At 34.1% G+C, this 14,858-nt stretch overlaps 1 protein-coding gene across 2 annotated transcripts in view; it reads right to left on the bottom strand.

The window, feature by feature from the left end:
* Nucleotides 1-14,858, bottom strand: part of LOC116150504 (protein TOPAZ1) — a 54,287-nt gene that overhangs the window by 16,433 nt on the left and 22,996 nt on the right. For both annotated transcript variants that reach the window (XM_064479252.1, XM_064479253.1), the window contains exons 10-15: nt 10,379-10,530; nt 10,084-10,176; nt 8,270-8,385; nt 2,683-2,749; nt 1,472-1,646; nt 656-756 (exon numbers count right to left, since the gene is read on the bottom strand). In XM_064479252.1, the coding sequence (XP_064335322.1) occupies nt 656-756; nt 1,472-1,646; nt 2,683-2,749; nt 8,270-8,385; nt 10,084-10,176; nt 10,379-10,530 (704 nt within the window). The remainder of the gene's footprint in view (nt 1-655; nt 757-1,471; nt 1,647-2,682; nt 2,750-8,269; nt 8,386-10,083; nt 10,177-10,378; nt 10,531-14,858) is intronic.

The raw sequence follows: 14,858 nt of genomic DNA, 5'->3' as shown, positions 1-14,858 counted from the left end.
GTATTACTCCATCCCTCAGCACTTCCTATTTTACATTTTCCTGGCCTTTACTTTACTTAACTTTATTGAATCTACAACTCCACCTGCCACCTCAGGGAAATCTAAAGAATGGCAGTACAGCATGGTCTAGAATCCCTACACTGCTTCAATGGTGAGCTAAGCCTCAAAGGAAGACATGAAGACATACAGCAGGGAATCCTAAGAGGTGATTTTAAAGGAGTTCTGTTAATTGTGAGTATCCTGGGTTCACTTTTTTTTTTTTCCTTTTTTTAAATTCAGGTATAGACAGTTTACAATGTTGTGTCAATCCTGGGTTCATCTTAAGAAAGGTCTTCCAAAATTATAATGCTACCAATACTCAGGAGCTGGCAAAATAAATTCTGAATTAAAAGGTGCTTCAAATAAATACGATATTTAGCACAGCTTCCTCAGTGTTCCCGATACTGAGCTTCTTCATAGTAGCCCGTCTCCTGCCACCTCCTTTTCACACTTGCCTGATTTACCACCAAATAATTCACTTAGTGTCTGGGTCTCAATTTGCCACCTGCAATGATTATGAGCAAATTCCTAATTTGCAGGGTTAATCCATATTCTGTTCAAAATTTTAAAACTAACTTTCTATAAACCAAGCCAAAATGAAAATTTAATGAAGTACCTTGGACCACTGCAACAGCTTGTGATAGAAGTACATAGCACTGATTCCGATTCTTCCCAGCAAAGTTTCATCTGCTTCATTGTTTTGTGGATCTTTGCTAACTGAAACACAAAGTAGGTGTATGAAAGAAAGTGAGAGTCACTTAGAATGAAGGAAAAGGCAAATTTAGTATGGAATTAGTGACACTACCACAAAGACCAGGAGTCAGCAAACTCTAGCACATGGGCCAAATCTGTCCTGTGGCCCATTTTTGTGTAGCCTGTGAACCAGTAAGAACAGTTCTTTTATTTTTAAAGGATTGTTCAGAAAGAAAATTATGGGACACAGATTATATGTCACATGTACAAAGCCTACGATACTTACTATCCGGTCCTTTACAGATAAAGTTTGCTGACTCTGACAGAGAATATAGCTGTGAAGAGCTCATGTGGGGAAAAAAAAAAGGTCTAAAAAAATACGAATTTTGTTGACTTGTAATAGTGAAGATAGTAACAACTTAATGATTCAAAAATTTAGATGCTTCACTATAATTTGCTAGTAATAGTTTTACCAATATGAATGAAAAATAAAGACATGAAATATCTGATTTTACATTGACCTTATATCATTATAATCTAATTTAACAATTAATAGATGGAAAAACTTATAAAGAGAAGGGAAAGTATCTAAAACTTGCAATGTCAACTTATCCCCAACATGGAGAATATTAAGAGCTTTATATGCTAAGAACATCGTATTGGTTACTCAATCAATCAATCAGAAAGAACACTGTAACACACTAACACACAATACTCAGATCAAAACACTGACATTTACCTGTTTCAGCAAATTCACAAAATGGAACACCTGGTCTCTCTTCTTCACAGTCTTTTGTTAGTGTTTCAGCAATACAAGTGCAAAATTTCTGCAAATCTGCAAATTTTTCACAGCCTATTTTTATGTTTATGTATAAATTTCCCAATTTGGTCCAGTCACCTTTTTCTTTATAACACTATGAGAATTATTAAAAACAAAACAAAACAAATGCAAGCTTTCATTTATGCAAATATATTATGGGGTAGGCACATGCAGGCATCAGATAAATAGAAATTAATTAGACATAATCTCTGCAAATCTTATAAACTTACTAACAATTGCTACAACATCAATAACATATTACTGTACAATCTGACGATAGCAAAACCTCCGCAAGTTCCAGATGTCAGTGTACATTTGTTTTAAGTATCTAGGTCCTAATGTACTTCATGATGTCACCTCCAAACCTGAATAAGATACTGAAGATAGATTTTGTGGAAAACAGATGATTAGCAGCAAGATTTGAGCTGCCTCCACAGCAATGGGTTATTTTACTACTTTTAGAGACTGCATTTTACAGTTATTGGGCCGTTTATGATTTGGGATCCACACATCATCTTGAGCAATATACTTCTTCCACAAAAGGGGCTACAAAGTAAATTTCAGTAAACTTACTGTCTTCCTATTGTCTTCTAAACTAAGGAAGTTTCCCACAGCAACAAAAACTGTTTAAAGGGTGTAAATACTAAGTTAGACTAGACCAACAATTACTAGCATGAGTACAAAAGTGATCTTAAATTAAAAAGTAAAATCATCCTTAAAGTCCTCTATCTCTTATTCAGACGTTAAGTGCTTGGAGAGTGTTCGTGACCTTGGCTTTACTCAGTCAGGTCACATCCTGCAGCCATGCACGGACCATGACAAGAAAGCCAACTTGTGCACTGAGTGAGTCTGCCCAGTGACAAGAATTAAAGGCTAAGCTACAGATTATTACACCTTAAAGTAAGTTAATTTTAAACTGAACAACTTCTACAATTATTTTTAGAATAGTTCACAACTCTAAAAATTATGTTTGCATTTCAAAGCATTAACTAGTAAGAAAATAAAACTTTCTTTTCTTCCCTATATAGCCACATTTCTAAAACTTTTTCTAAAGTTGAGTTACTATTCCAAGCTTCTTTGTTGTTATTGTTTTTCAGAGATTCCATTAACTTATTTAATAAGTATCATACCTCTATTTCATTCAAGGCTGACTCTAAATCATACTTCCAGTTCTTCTTAAATTGCCTCATCTGTAACCTTTAACAATAGAAAACAGTTAATTATGTTGACCTCCCAAAAAAAATCACTGTTGCTCCTAATTCATTTGTTTTATAATTTATGCCTGACACTGGAGAAACAGTAATATACTACAAAAATTTTCAATGTTGAAGAAAATGGCAACTGCACAGATATGTAACTCATACTACTTCCTCACAAATGACAGGCAACAAGGAAAAAGCAAATTCCACTGGAAACCATACGTTAGCCTAACTTGAGGATGTCAAAACTTCAAAACAACTGTGAATAAAGAGAGGAAAAAAATATTAATATGAGCCCTTGACCTCTACTGCTCCCACTCCATCCTCACTGTTCCACAAAGAGTTGTGGCAAGCAAAGACTGACCAAAACAAACCAAAAATGTGAACTAGTAAAGGGACTTAACATTGATTAAGAATTACCATCACAAAGTCCTAAGTTTGAAAATGCTAAGAAAAAAGTGTCTGGGTAGATGAGAACACAAAACACACAGAAGGAACTTAAAAGTTTGTATGATTTAAAGGCACAATCTGTGAAATGCATAGCTTCTGGGAAAGATAAAAGACAAAAATGAATGGAGAGGCACCCTTTGGCAACTTGGAAGATAAGAAAAGGGGGGGAAAGGAGAGGGTGCCATTAAACTAAGAATATTGTATAACAGCCAACTATGGGGCCAATTTTGATAGTTACTTCTAATGCTTTATAATTATTCCAGAGCATTAAAAAAGGACAAGTTCCTAATTTTTATCTATTCATCTTTTGATGGACACTAAGTTGCTCCATATCTTGACTATTGTAAATAGTGCTGCTATGAACATTGGGGTGCATGTGTCTTTTCAAATTAGAGTCTGTCTTTTCCAGATATATGCCCAGAAGGGGGACTGCTGGTTCATACAGTAACTCTATTTTTAGTTTTTTTAGCGAATCTCCATAGTGTTCTCCGTAGTGGCTGTAGCAGTTTATATTCCCACCAACAGTGCAGGAGGGTTCCCTTTTCTCCACACCCTCTCCAGCCTTTATTATTTGTAGACTTTTTGATGATGGCCATTCTGACTGGTGTGAGGTGACACCACATTGTAGTTTTGATTTGCATATCTCTGGTAATTACCAAGGTGGATCATCTTTTCATGTGTCTACTGACCATCTGAATGTCTTCTTTGGAGAAGTATGTATGTAGATATTCTGCCCATTTTTTGATAGGGTTGTTTGTTTTTTTAATATTGAATTGTATGAGCTGTTTGTATATTTTGGAAATTAACCTCCTGTCAGTCACATTGTTTGTAAATATTTTCTTCCAGTCTGTAGCTTGTCTTTTTGTTTGTTTTATGGTTTTCTTTGAGGTGCAAAAGCTTTTAAGTTTGATTAGGTCCCATTTGTTTATTTTTGCTTTTATTTCTTTTGCTTTGGGAGACTGAGCTAAGAAAACATTGGTACAATTTATGTCAGAAATTGTTTTGCCTATATTCTCTCCCAGGAGTTTTATGGTGTCATGTCTTATATTTAGGTCTTTAAACCATCTGAGTTTATTTTTGTATATGATGTAAGAAAGCAGTTCAATTTGATCCAAAATTGCTGTTTTGATTACTGTAGCTTTGTAGTATTGTTTTAAGTCTGGGAGGGTTATGCCTCCAGCTTTGGTCTTTTTCCTCAGCACTGCTTTGGCAATTCTGGGCCTTTTATGGTTCCGTATAAATTTTAGGACTATTTGTTCAAGTTCTGTGAAAAATGTCATGGGTAATTTGACAGGAACTACATTAAATCTGTAGATTGCTTTGGGTAGTATGGCCATTTTAACAATATTAATTCTTCCAATCCAAGAGCAGTAGCATTGGTTTTAATTACAAAATATTAGGCACAACTTAAATACCCATACACTGATTGAATAATCTGAAGTATAATTTGTGTATTGTATAAATCTATACAATGGAGTATTTTCAGTTATAAAAGAAGGACAAAATTCTCTATGAACTGATTTGGATTGATTTCCAGGATATACTGCTTGAGGGAAAAAAACAAAGCTGAAAGAGTATTTAGTATATGCTACACTTCATGCAGTAAAGAGTTAGATACAAAAAAATACATACATATCTGCTCATTATAAGAAGGATAACCCCAGAAACTGAAAGACTGGTTACCTTCAGTAGGTAGGTAGAAAAGGGACGGAAAGAAGGAAATGGAAATGGCAGAGTAGGAATAAGGGGGAGCAACACTTGTCATTGCGCTTTTTAGTAGAGCTTTGACTGTTGGAACAAATAGTAATGTTTCACATACTTCCCTAAATAATTCAAACTGGCTAGGATGTGGGATAACTCAAAATATAATACAAACAAAAGCAAATAAACCTAGGGGCAGGGTATAGTTCAGTGGTAGAGTGCATGCCTAGCATGCACAAGGTCCTGGGTTCAATCCCCAGTACCTCTGTTAAAATAAATAAGTAAATAAATAAACTTAGTTACCTCCTCTCCCAAATAAATAAGCAAAACAAATTAAAAAAATTTTTAAAAAGCAAATAAACCTAAATGGACTACAAATGAATAACCACAGTGAATGGGTGTAGGGAAAAAAGAACTAATCCAAGCAACTTAGGAAACAATATTTTGGCTGAATACTGTAATATCTTTATACTAATAATGTACTCTAGGTAGATTTTTTTTTCCCATACAGATATGGGTTAGCAGTTCTGAAACTACTTTATATGGATAGCAAAACAATAAATGAACAAACATATTGCAGGTAATAAGAGTCAGGTTTCTCACTGTTAGAGAAAGAATTTATAAATAAGAAAAAGAGAAGGCTAAAATAAACATATAGTGTCAGATTAGAATCAAGCTATCAGTATATACTCATGTTTCTTCTAATGTACATAAATATAAGAGAAATAAATATGTATCTTGTGTGTATGTATGTTTTGTATACATATGTATATATTTCCTAGCCCTGTCCACTCAGAAGACCTGGCTGCAAGGACACTGTAACTGCCATGACACTCTAGGAGCAATGAACACATTCAGATCTTGGTTTTTAAATACTGTTCTCTAATAAAAGGAACCAGAGCTCCTCAGAGGAGTGTTGGTTGCTAATGTTGGGGCAGGGAAAAGAGAAGATGAGACTTAACTTTGTGGCTGAAATAACAAGAAAGTAGTGGAAAGATAAAGAAAACATGATGAAAGGATGGGACCAACCTGAAGGAATTCCCAAAGGTCAAATTTGGAACAACATGAGCAACAAAATAAATAATGACAGAATTAGATCACAAATAACCTATAGAATAAAATAAATAGCCGTGAGTTCATACTGATATAAATTACTGAACAATAAATAGAGAAGGAACAGCTGTTCTTTACTGAAAAATTCCAATTAATAAATGTAGAAAAAAATGTGGAAAATATCATAGTATAAACTTGTAGTAAAGACCCACTGAAGAATAGTAAAATTAATGTACGATGTTTTGAGAAGAAATGGAGTAATACATAATGCTAAAGTCTCTTCCCTGAGATATTTATTAATCACAGTAGGACAAAGAGTAACTTTACAGTGTAGAAACTTGCTTGGCAGATAATCTTTTTAATTAAGTGGTCAAGGTTAACTTAGCCAGTAATACAACATGTTGAACCATGCACACCATACTCTGATACCATGAGAGCTGCAGCGAGTTAGTGGACTCATACCAAAATTAACTTCCTGGTTTTGATCACGGTTCTATTATTATGTAAGATGTTAACATGAACATAACAGATGAAGGGTACATGGGAATTCTCTACACTAATTTTTGTAATATTTCTGTAAATCTAAGATTATTTCAAAATACAATTAAGTCATTAAATGTATGTTGACAAATTTCCTAGATTATATACACACCTAAATTCTCACTGATTTCTTGCATATAAATGTTAGAATTCTTCGTAGTAGCCTTATCTACTGAAAGTAAAAGCCTTTCAAATGAACTATAAACTAGCTAATTAAAAACTATAATCAAAATCAAACTAAGAATAACCATTAAAATTCATTTTCCTTGTCTAGACAAGGATAATTATTTTAAAGAATATAAGGAAAATTTAAATATAAAATAATAAATACTAATTTTTTCCCATATGCCCTGGGGCTGGGTCCACATTCCCAACCATCAACACCCCTTAACTATCTACAGTTATTTTTCTATTTTCTCCTTCATTAAATTGGTCACCAATGTTAATACATCCTAAAAAATACTATATAATTGCTTTAAAATAGGCACATAGGAATGGGCAGAGTGTATAAGGATACAATTTCCAAAATCAGGGAATGTCAAATAAATTGTCATAATTTTGGACATAATTGTCATGATATTTAAGCCAAATTAGATAAAACTGTCATAATTAATAGGCAAAATAAAGACTATTAATTATCACTAGTTAAAGGAATCAGAACTTGAAGAACTCAACTGTGTCTTCAACGCTGCGGCTGGAAGGAAAGCGGCAGCACGCAGAGCTGCGGGTCCCTAGCTGCACATGGCGCCCAGGGCACTAGCGCAAACTCACAGGGGCTCCTCAGGTTATTTCATGTTTTCAAGCGACATCTGACAGACACTGTCAAACAACTATTAACTTGCTTGGATCTAAATATTTAATAAATGATACTGTTAATGGGATCCTTTTGGCCTCTGGACACTATGAACCAAGAAAGTTTGGAAACCTCTGTATTAGAAGATAATGAGAAATGAGGTAAAAACAACCGTGGGAGCTCCTGTGAAGGAGCTTTCGGGGCATTCTCAAGGACTTTGGTGGCTGCTACCATTTGCACTTTATCAAATTTGATTTCATTAAAAAGTTATGGTTCTACTGTATAGCACAGAGAATTATATTCAATTTCCCGAAATAAGAAAATTCATTGAGCTGTACGTGTTAGGTTTGTGTACTTTTCAAGTCTGTGTTATGCTTCAATAAAAAGGCTTTAAAAATAGGGAAAAAAAGTCGTGGTTCATCTAAATATTTAAAATTAGTATACTTTTCTCTACGTATGTGACAATTTAATAAATTTTTTTATAAAATTCATTTCATGGCTTTTCTTTTTCTCAATGCAGGTATACTATGATACTACTCTTATAACTCAGTATTTTTTTTAAAGGTGAACAAGTGAGAGAAAGAATGAAGGAGGGGCATTAAAATAGTGTATTCAGCTAACATGACAACACATGAATGAAACAGAAAGAAGGATTAAGGTAATCTGTATACATACAAGAGAGTGCATTAAGTAGAATTATGTAAGCTGTGAAACAGCAAGACAAACTTCTTTTACATTTGATCTGCCAGGCACTGAGATGAAATCAGGCACTGAAAAAAGATTTGGTGAGGCAGGACAGGAGGGTTGGCTAGAGGCAGCGGATGACAGTGGGGCCAGGCCACAGCCAAGGGAGGGAGAAGGATTAGGGTGGGCAAATATCTAGATGTTTGGGCACATGAACATAAGTGCTTTGTTTTCATCCTTTTTAAGTCCTCACCAAAACACATATATTTTAGCCTTAATTATAATGATTTTTCTTACCTGGATTTCATTTCCAGAACTACATTTATTTCTTGCTTGGAAGCCTGTACTTGGTATAAACACTTAACGATATAGCTGAAGTCTTCTGGGTCAAGTACCATCCCAGCTTCAACAAGCTGCAGAACAGAGAAAAAAGTAGTCATTCTTGGAAAAGCATGAAAGCGTTGAAACCAATATGTGTGAAAAAACTAAGACTGATGGAAGAAGTGAAACATGAAGACAAATAGAATTAAAATTCATTTCAAAAAATCTTAAGTGTATTTTTCTTCAAATATTTGAGAACCACAGTAAGATACCTTATTTCAAGAATTTAAAGCAAAAATGAAAATAATACTTTTGAATTCAAACTTGAATATTCTTCCTTTCTCCAAAGTATCTCAACTACTTTATCAGTAGTATCTCCTTTTGTTGGGTACTCATTCTGTCTTTTAGTAAGTATAGCACTTATACTGTATTCCTGATGGTAAAATTTCTGAGAAGTATCAAATTGAGGTTTTACAACTACTATAGGTGATTAGTAACAACTTAAAAAGAATTTTAATTTATCTATCTACCAGTTTTATTGAGATATAACTGACATACAGCACTGTGTAAGTTTAAGGTGCATAGCATAATGATTTGACTTACACACATCATGAAAATATTATAATAACTTTAGTGAAAAGCCATCATCTCATATAGATACAAAATAAAAGAAAAAGAAAAGAATAATTTCCCTTGTGATGAAAACTCTTAGAATTTACTCTTTTAACACCTTTCACATATGACATACAGCAGTGTTAATTACATTTATCGTGTTGTACATTACATCCCTAGCACCTATTTATCTTATAACTGGAAGTTTGTACCTTTTGACCACCTTCATCCAATTCCCACTCCCCACCCTGTTGCCTCTGGTAACCACAAACAAGATCTCTTTTTCTGGGTTTGTTTTCTGAAGTATAATTGACCTACAACACTATGTTGGTTCCTGGTGCATGACATTTGGTATTTCCATACATTACAAAACTTGATCACCATGATGAGTCCAGTTATCGTCTGGCACCATACAAAGATACCACGTTATTCTTCACTGTATTCCCATGCTGTACATTTCATCCCTGTGTCTCATTTATTATGTAACTGGGAAGTCTGAGTAATTTCTGATTTGAAACACTTCCAGGAAAGTATTTTTATCAAGTTTTGTAATGTGGAACTAAAGGTATTCACTGAAATATTTGTTCAACTGCTAGAGTGGTTCCAATGTTGCTTCCTAAGGAAAACGGGCAGGAAGTGGGATGTTTTCTCACTATTAGGCTATTCTGAAATGAATGGCTGGGTAGTACCAAATACCAGAAAATATTCAACAGAAGAAAAAATTTTAATATACTTTTAAAATGCCAGCAAAATCCTTGTTTTTCTTTTTGTTTAATGCTAAATATAAAATTAACTCCTTGCCACCATATTTTTATCAATCCACTTCGGTAATTATTTTCTTTTTATACAGTGATTTGTGTATATATTTTTGTTATAAATGACTTCAAATCTTTTTGAAAAAGAAAATTTTAATTATCCTTAAGGAGTAGAGATGAGGATAGTTCATGAATCTGAAAGAAGTCACCTGGCATGCTTAGAACTATTTAATTAAGGTGAAGACCTGTAAGTCACTGGAGTCTGTTTATAAACCCTATTTCAGGGGAAAAAGAACATTTCTGAAAATAGAATTCCTTGGCATAAAGAATGTGAATAAATGGCAACTTAAGAATATAAGCAGAAATAATTATTTTCTTGGTTATTCACTATCAGAGAATAAAAGGGATAAAATAAAATCATACCTTGCAAAACATATCAATTAAAGCAGGTACAGCATTCCTTAATTTCGTAGTTGCCACAAGCTCAAATATTTTTAGTAATATTTTCAGAGCAGGCTGGATAAAACAAAAAAATTACACTCATTTTCATGTCTTCTTTCAGTACACTTAAGTTTCTCAAATTTGTTTATGCTGAAAAACACAAGTGTTCTCTAGGAAATATTCAACAAACACAGAAATTTAACTGCTAAATTATAGAAACAAATATAACAGGGAAATTAACTTAAAATATTAAAAAAATACATTTTCAGTTACTTACCAGCATTTTAACCATTATGCTGAGGTCCACTACCTGAAATATTTCTTTCAATAAATAATGTTTGAGTAAAGAATTTAGAAGGTCATTTAGCACTTGTAAGTCAAAGTGTATACCCGGAGGAAACTTTCTGTAGTACTCCATAAACATGTTTACTGAAAATGAAGAAATATATATTAAGATTATTTGCTGCTTTTAGGATATTCATCTTTCCTAAATTAGACAATTTTTCTACATTTAAAGATTGAATACTATAAATTCAATTTCTTAAAAGGTATACTTCCAGTATCAGAAATACTTGACAGAAATAAATTAAAGCCAAAGTTAGTGGCAATAACATATCAACCAGGCTTGTTAGGCACTTGACTGGGAGCTAACTCATATGCTATCCACAAAAATTGGGACCAAATTGCCTCATACATCATGGTCTCAATACAAACTCCTGGGGAGCCACACTCCCAGGGACTTCAGGCAATGGCCTGTTTGGAGATGGCTGCAGACTATTTTGACACACATCCCTTCTTGCTGTTTTAACTCCATCAACAAATTGACCCGGGGATATTTTTTATTCTAGTTTATGATTATGAACATTCTACTACAAATTATAACACTGATTAATTTCCTTTGCAAAAGCAGTTTCTCAATGGACACTTGGATTGCTTCATATTTTAGCTACCATGACTAAAGTTGCTATAAATATTAGCACAAGGCTGCACAAGTATCTTTTGAGATCCTGCTGCCAATTCTGTTAACTATATACTCAGGAGAACTGCTGGATTAAACAGTAGTTCTATTTTTAATTTTTTGAGGAATTGCCATACTGTTTTCCCACAGTGTCTGTACTATTTACCATTCCTGTCCACAGCGTACAAAGGTTTCAATTTCTCCACATCCTCACTAACACTTGTTTTTTGTTTTTTTGATAGTAGTCATCCTAACGGATGTGAGTGTTATCTCAATGTAGTTTTGATCTGCATTTCCATAATGATTGGTGATGTTGAGTGTCTTTTTATATGTTTATCAGGCAACTGTGTATATTTTTGGAGAAATGCCTATTTTTGAATCTGGTGGGTTTTTTTTTTTTTTTTACTGTTGAGCTTTAGGGGTTCTCTATATATTCTGGATATTAATTGCTTACCAGATAAACAATTTATAAATATTTTCTCCCATACTATGGGCTGCTGTTTTACCTTGCTGATTTTGCCTCTTAATGCACAAAATTTTTAAATTTCCATGAAGTTCAATTTGTCTACTTTTTTCTTTTGTTGCCCCTGTCTTGGGTGTCATACCCAATAAATCACTGCCAAATCCAATGTTGTGATTTTTGTCCTTACGTTTTCTTCTCAGAGTTTTATTGTTGTAGGTCTTACATTAAGGTCTTCAATCCATCTTGAATTAATTTTTGTAAGTAGTGTTAGATAAGGGTCCAATTTTATTCTTTTGCATGTGGATATCCAGTTTTTTCAGTACCCTCTGTTGAAAAAGAACTATTCTTTCCCCATTGAATGGTCTTGGCATCCTTGTCAAAAATCATCTGACCATATATGTGAGGGTTTACATCTAGGCTCTCTATTCTATTCCATTGGTTTATATGTCTGTCTTTATACCAGTACCACACTGTTTTGATTCCTGTAGCTTTGTAGTAAGTCTTCATGTCAGGAAGTATGAGTTCTCCAGTTTTGTTCTTTTTTGAGATTTTTTCAGGATTCCTTGAGATACCACATGAGTTTTAGGATGCGTTTTTCACTTCTACTGGGTTACTGGGCTTTTAATAGGGATTGCATTGAATCTGCAGACCACTTTGGGAAATAATGACATTTTAACAATATTAAGCCTTCCAACCTGTGAAAATGGTATGTCTTTCCTTTAATTTATGTCTTCTTTCTTTCAGCAATGTTTTGTAGGTTTCATTGTACAAGTTTTTCATCTCCTTGGTTAAGTTAATTCCTAAGCATTTCATTCTTTCTGATGCTATTATAAGTGGAATTGTTTTTGTAATTTCCCTTTCAGATTGTTCATTTCAGTGTATAGAAATGCAACTGATTTTCACATGCTGACTTTGTATTCTGTTATTTTGCTTAATTCATTTACTAACTCCAACAGGTTTTTTTTTTTTTCAGAATCTTTAGGATTTTCTACATACAAGGTCATATCATCTGCAAACAAATAATGTATTCTTCCTTTCCAAAATGGATGTGTTTTATTTCTTTGCCTTTTTAAATTACTCACACTAGAACTTCCATTTCTATGTTGAATAGAAGTGGTAAAAACAGGCATCCTTGCCTTGTTCCTGATCTTAGAGGAAAAGCTTCTATCTAGTCTTTTGCCATTAACTATGGTGTTTGTGTGGGCTCTTCCCATATGGCTTTTTAAATGTCGAAGTAGTTTCCTTTTCTTCCTGGTTATTTTTTTGTGTGTGTGTCTGTTTATCATGAAAGGGTGTTGAATTTTCTCAAATGCTTTTTGAATACCAATTGAGGTGAGACATAATTGCCTGTCACGTGGCTGGGGCTAAGGGATGGGTAGCTGCTGCCGTGCTAAGAGTAGAAATTGACTGAAATTAACAACCTATTGTTCAAGGTTTCCCCCGGAAGTTGTAAGCCTTCAACAGACTCCAGAGTTCCAAAGTAATTATATCAGACAGATTTTGCCAGTGCAACTGTTGTCTAGATGGAGAGACAGATTCCTGGCGCTACCTACTCTGCCGTCTTCCTACAGTGTTTTTCTAAAAAGCTTTGTCAATTCATAATGCCACTTCAATTAACTTATAAGAACGACTCTCTCATTTGATTAGCAGTACACAATTCTGGTGAACCAGTAACACTGGATTTTCCTCTCCAGATCTCTTTCTGATTCTCATAAGAGGAAATAATGTTCATGCCTCTGTAAAGAGCTAACTGGACTCTTCTTATTAAAAATTAGAATATGTTGTGTATATCACCAATGGTAAATTTAAAATATTTGAAGCTAATAGCTTTTTTGCATTTAAATTTATATGATCAAAGCTCTATCTTTTGTGTTTCCCTTGGTTACTTTCAACTACAGAAATGATCAACTTTCCAAAAAATCTGATAGAAAATCTTAACTCTTCCTACTGAATCACCAATATATTATATTGATTCATTTTGAAGTATTCTAAGCAGTAGTAGTTTTTCAAATGTTTTTAGTCATAAAACTTCTGGAAAAAGAATTTTATGTGGAAATTCAAATATAAACAGACAAAAATGATCCCATGGATACAGAGGGGAATGGGGAGTCCCACCCACTCAGTACCTCCCCTTGTGAACTAGGTGTTTCCTGAGGGCTCTCTGTAACTACACCTTATACCAGTGGTATTGAGAGTCTCTTTCTAAGTTGCTATCCAGTTACCCTAACATCATTCATAAAATGAGCCTTCCTTCCCAAACCCTATGGTCCTTCTAAACACTAAACATCTTTTTACATAATGTCGAGTTTATTCTGAGCTATCTGTTCCACTAATCTAAGTTTCTATTTTCACATCAAACATAATTCACACAGATTCTTGTTAACTTCCTGCATTTATTTTTCACTATGGGTTTTTGTTTTCTGTATTTGCTGTTTTAAAACTAAATTCACATATATTTTTCCTATTCTCATATTGGATATTTATATAATCAGAATTCTATTTTTGGGAGTTTTTGCATTTTTTCCATGTCACCCTCTTTTCTTCCACATCTCATGTTATGGAATTATTTCTGGAATATAAATGTTCATCCACATCTAATCATGTGTAGCTTCTTCTGCTTGACTATCACAACCCCTCAGGTGACAGATATATTCCCTATACAGGCTCCTATTACTTACACCTCAACTACTTCCTCCTTGTTACAGCTGGATTAAGTCCAGATTACCAGCTTCCTCAGATGCTTCCTCTAATCCTTGGGGACATAGTATCACCAGCAAAACAAACTTGTCAGGGATTTTGTTTTCAGCCAAATGAGATTTTAAGCAGATGAATATGAAGCTAAAGTGTTCTATTACTGTATTATGTGGCTTTGATGGCTGTGTCTGGGTGACAAGTATAAAGCTTGGTCCCTTCCTCTTGGGGCTCATCATACAGTAGGGGGAGATGGGAGCAGAGAATGGGATGAGGCTATGGAGTCAGACAAGGGCCTAATAGAGGAGGTAATACTATTTCCTATAACTAAGCTTTGAAAGATGAACAGGTCTTTGCTTTGGGCAAAGGGGATGAAAGAAAGGCATCTTGGGTAGAGAGAGGCAGCCTGGCCTGTTTAGGGAACTGCACAGAATGATGGATGGTGCATCGGCTATAAGGGATAAGTGCAAAAAGAGAAGGATGGAGAAAAGAAGTAGGGAAGATCCAGTTTCTGAAAGATCCCTTCAGAAAGATTTTAAGCTAATTAACAATATCCTCTTTTCTGTAAATAAAATTTCTATACCATGAAAATATTAGTATATAAGGGAATTATAGTGCTATGTGGATTATAATTTTTTACTAACC

The sequence above is a fragment of the Camelus dromedarius genome, chromosome 26 (assembly GCF_036321535.1).
Source record: "Camelus dromedarius isolate mCamDro1 chromosome 26, mCamDro1.pat, whole genome shotgun sequence".
Lineage (NCBI taxonomy): Eukaryota > Metazoa > Chordata > Mammalia > Artiodactyla > Camelidae > Camelus > Camelus dromedarius.
This window is presented reverse-complemented; position numbering and strand designations above follow the sequence as displayed.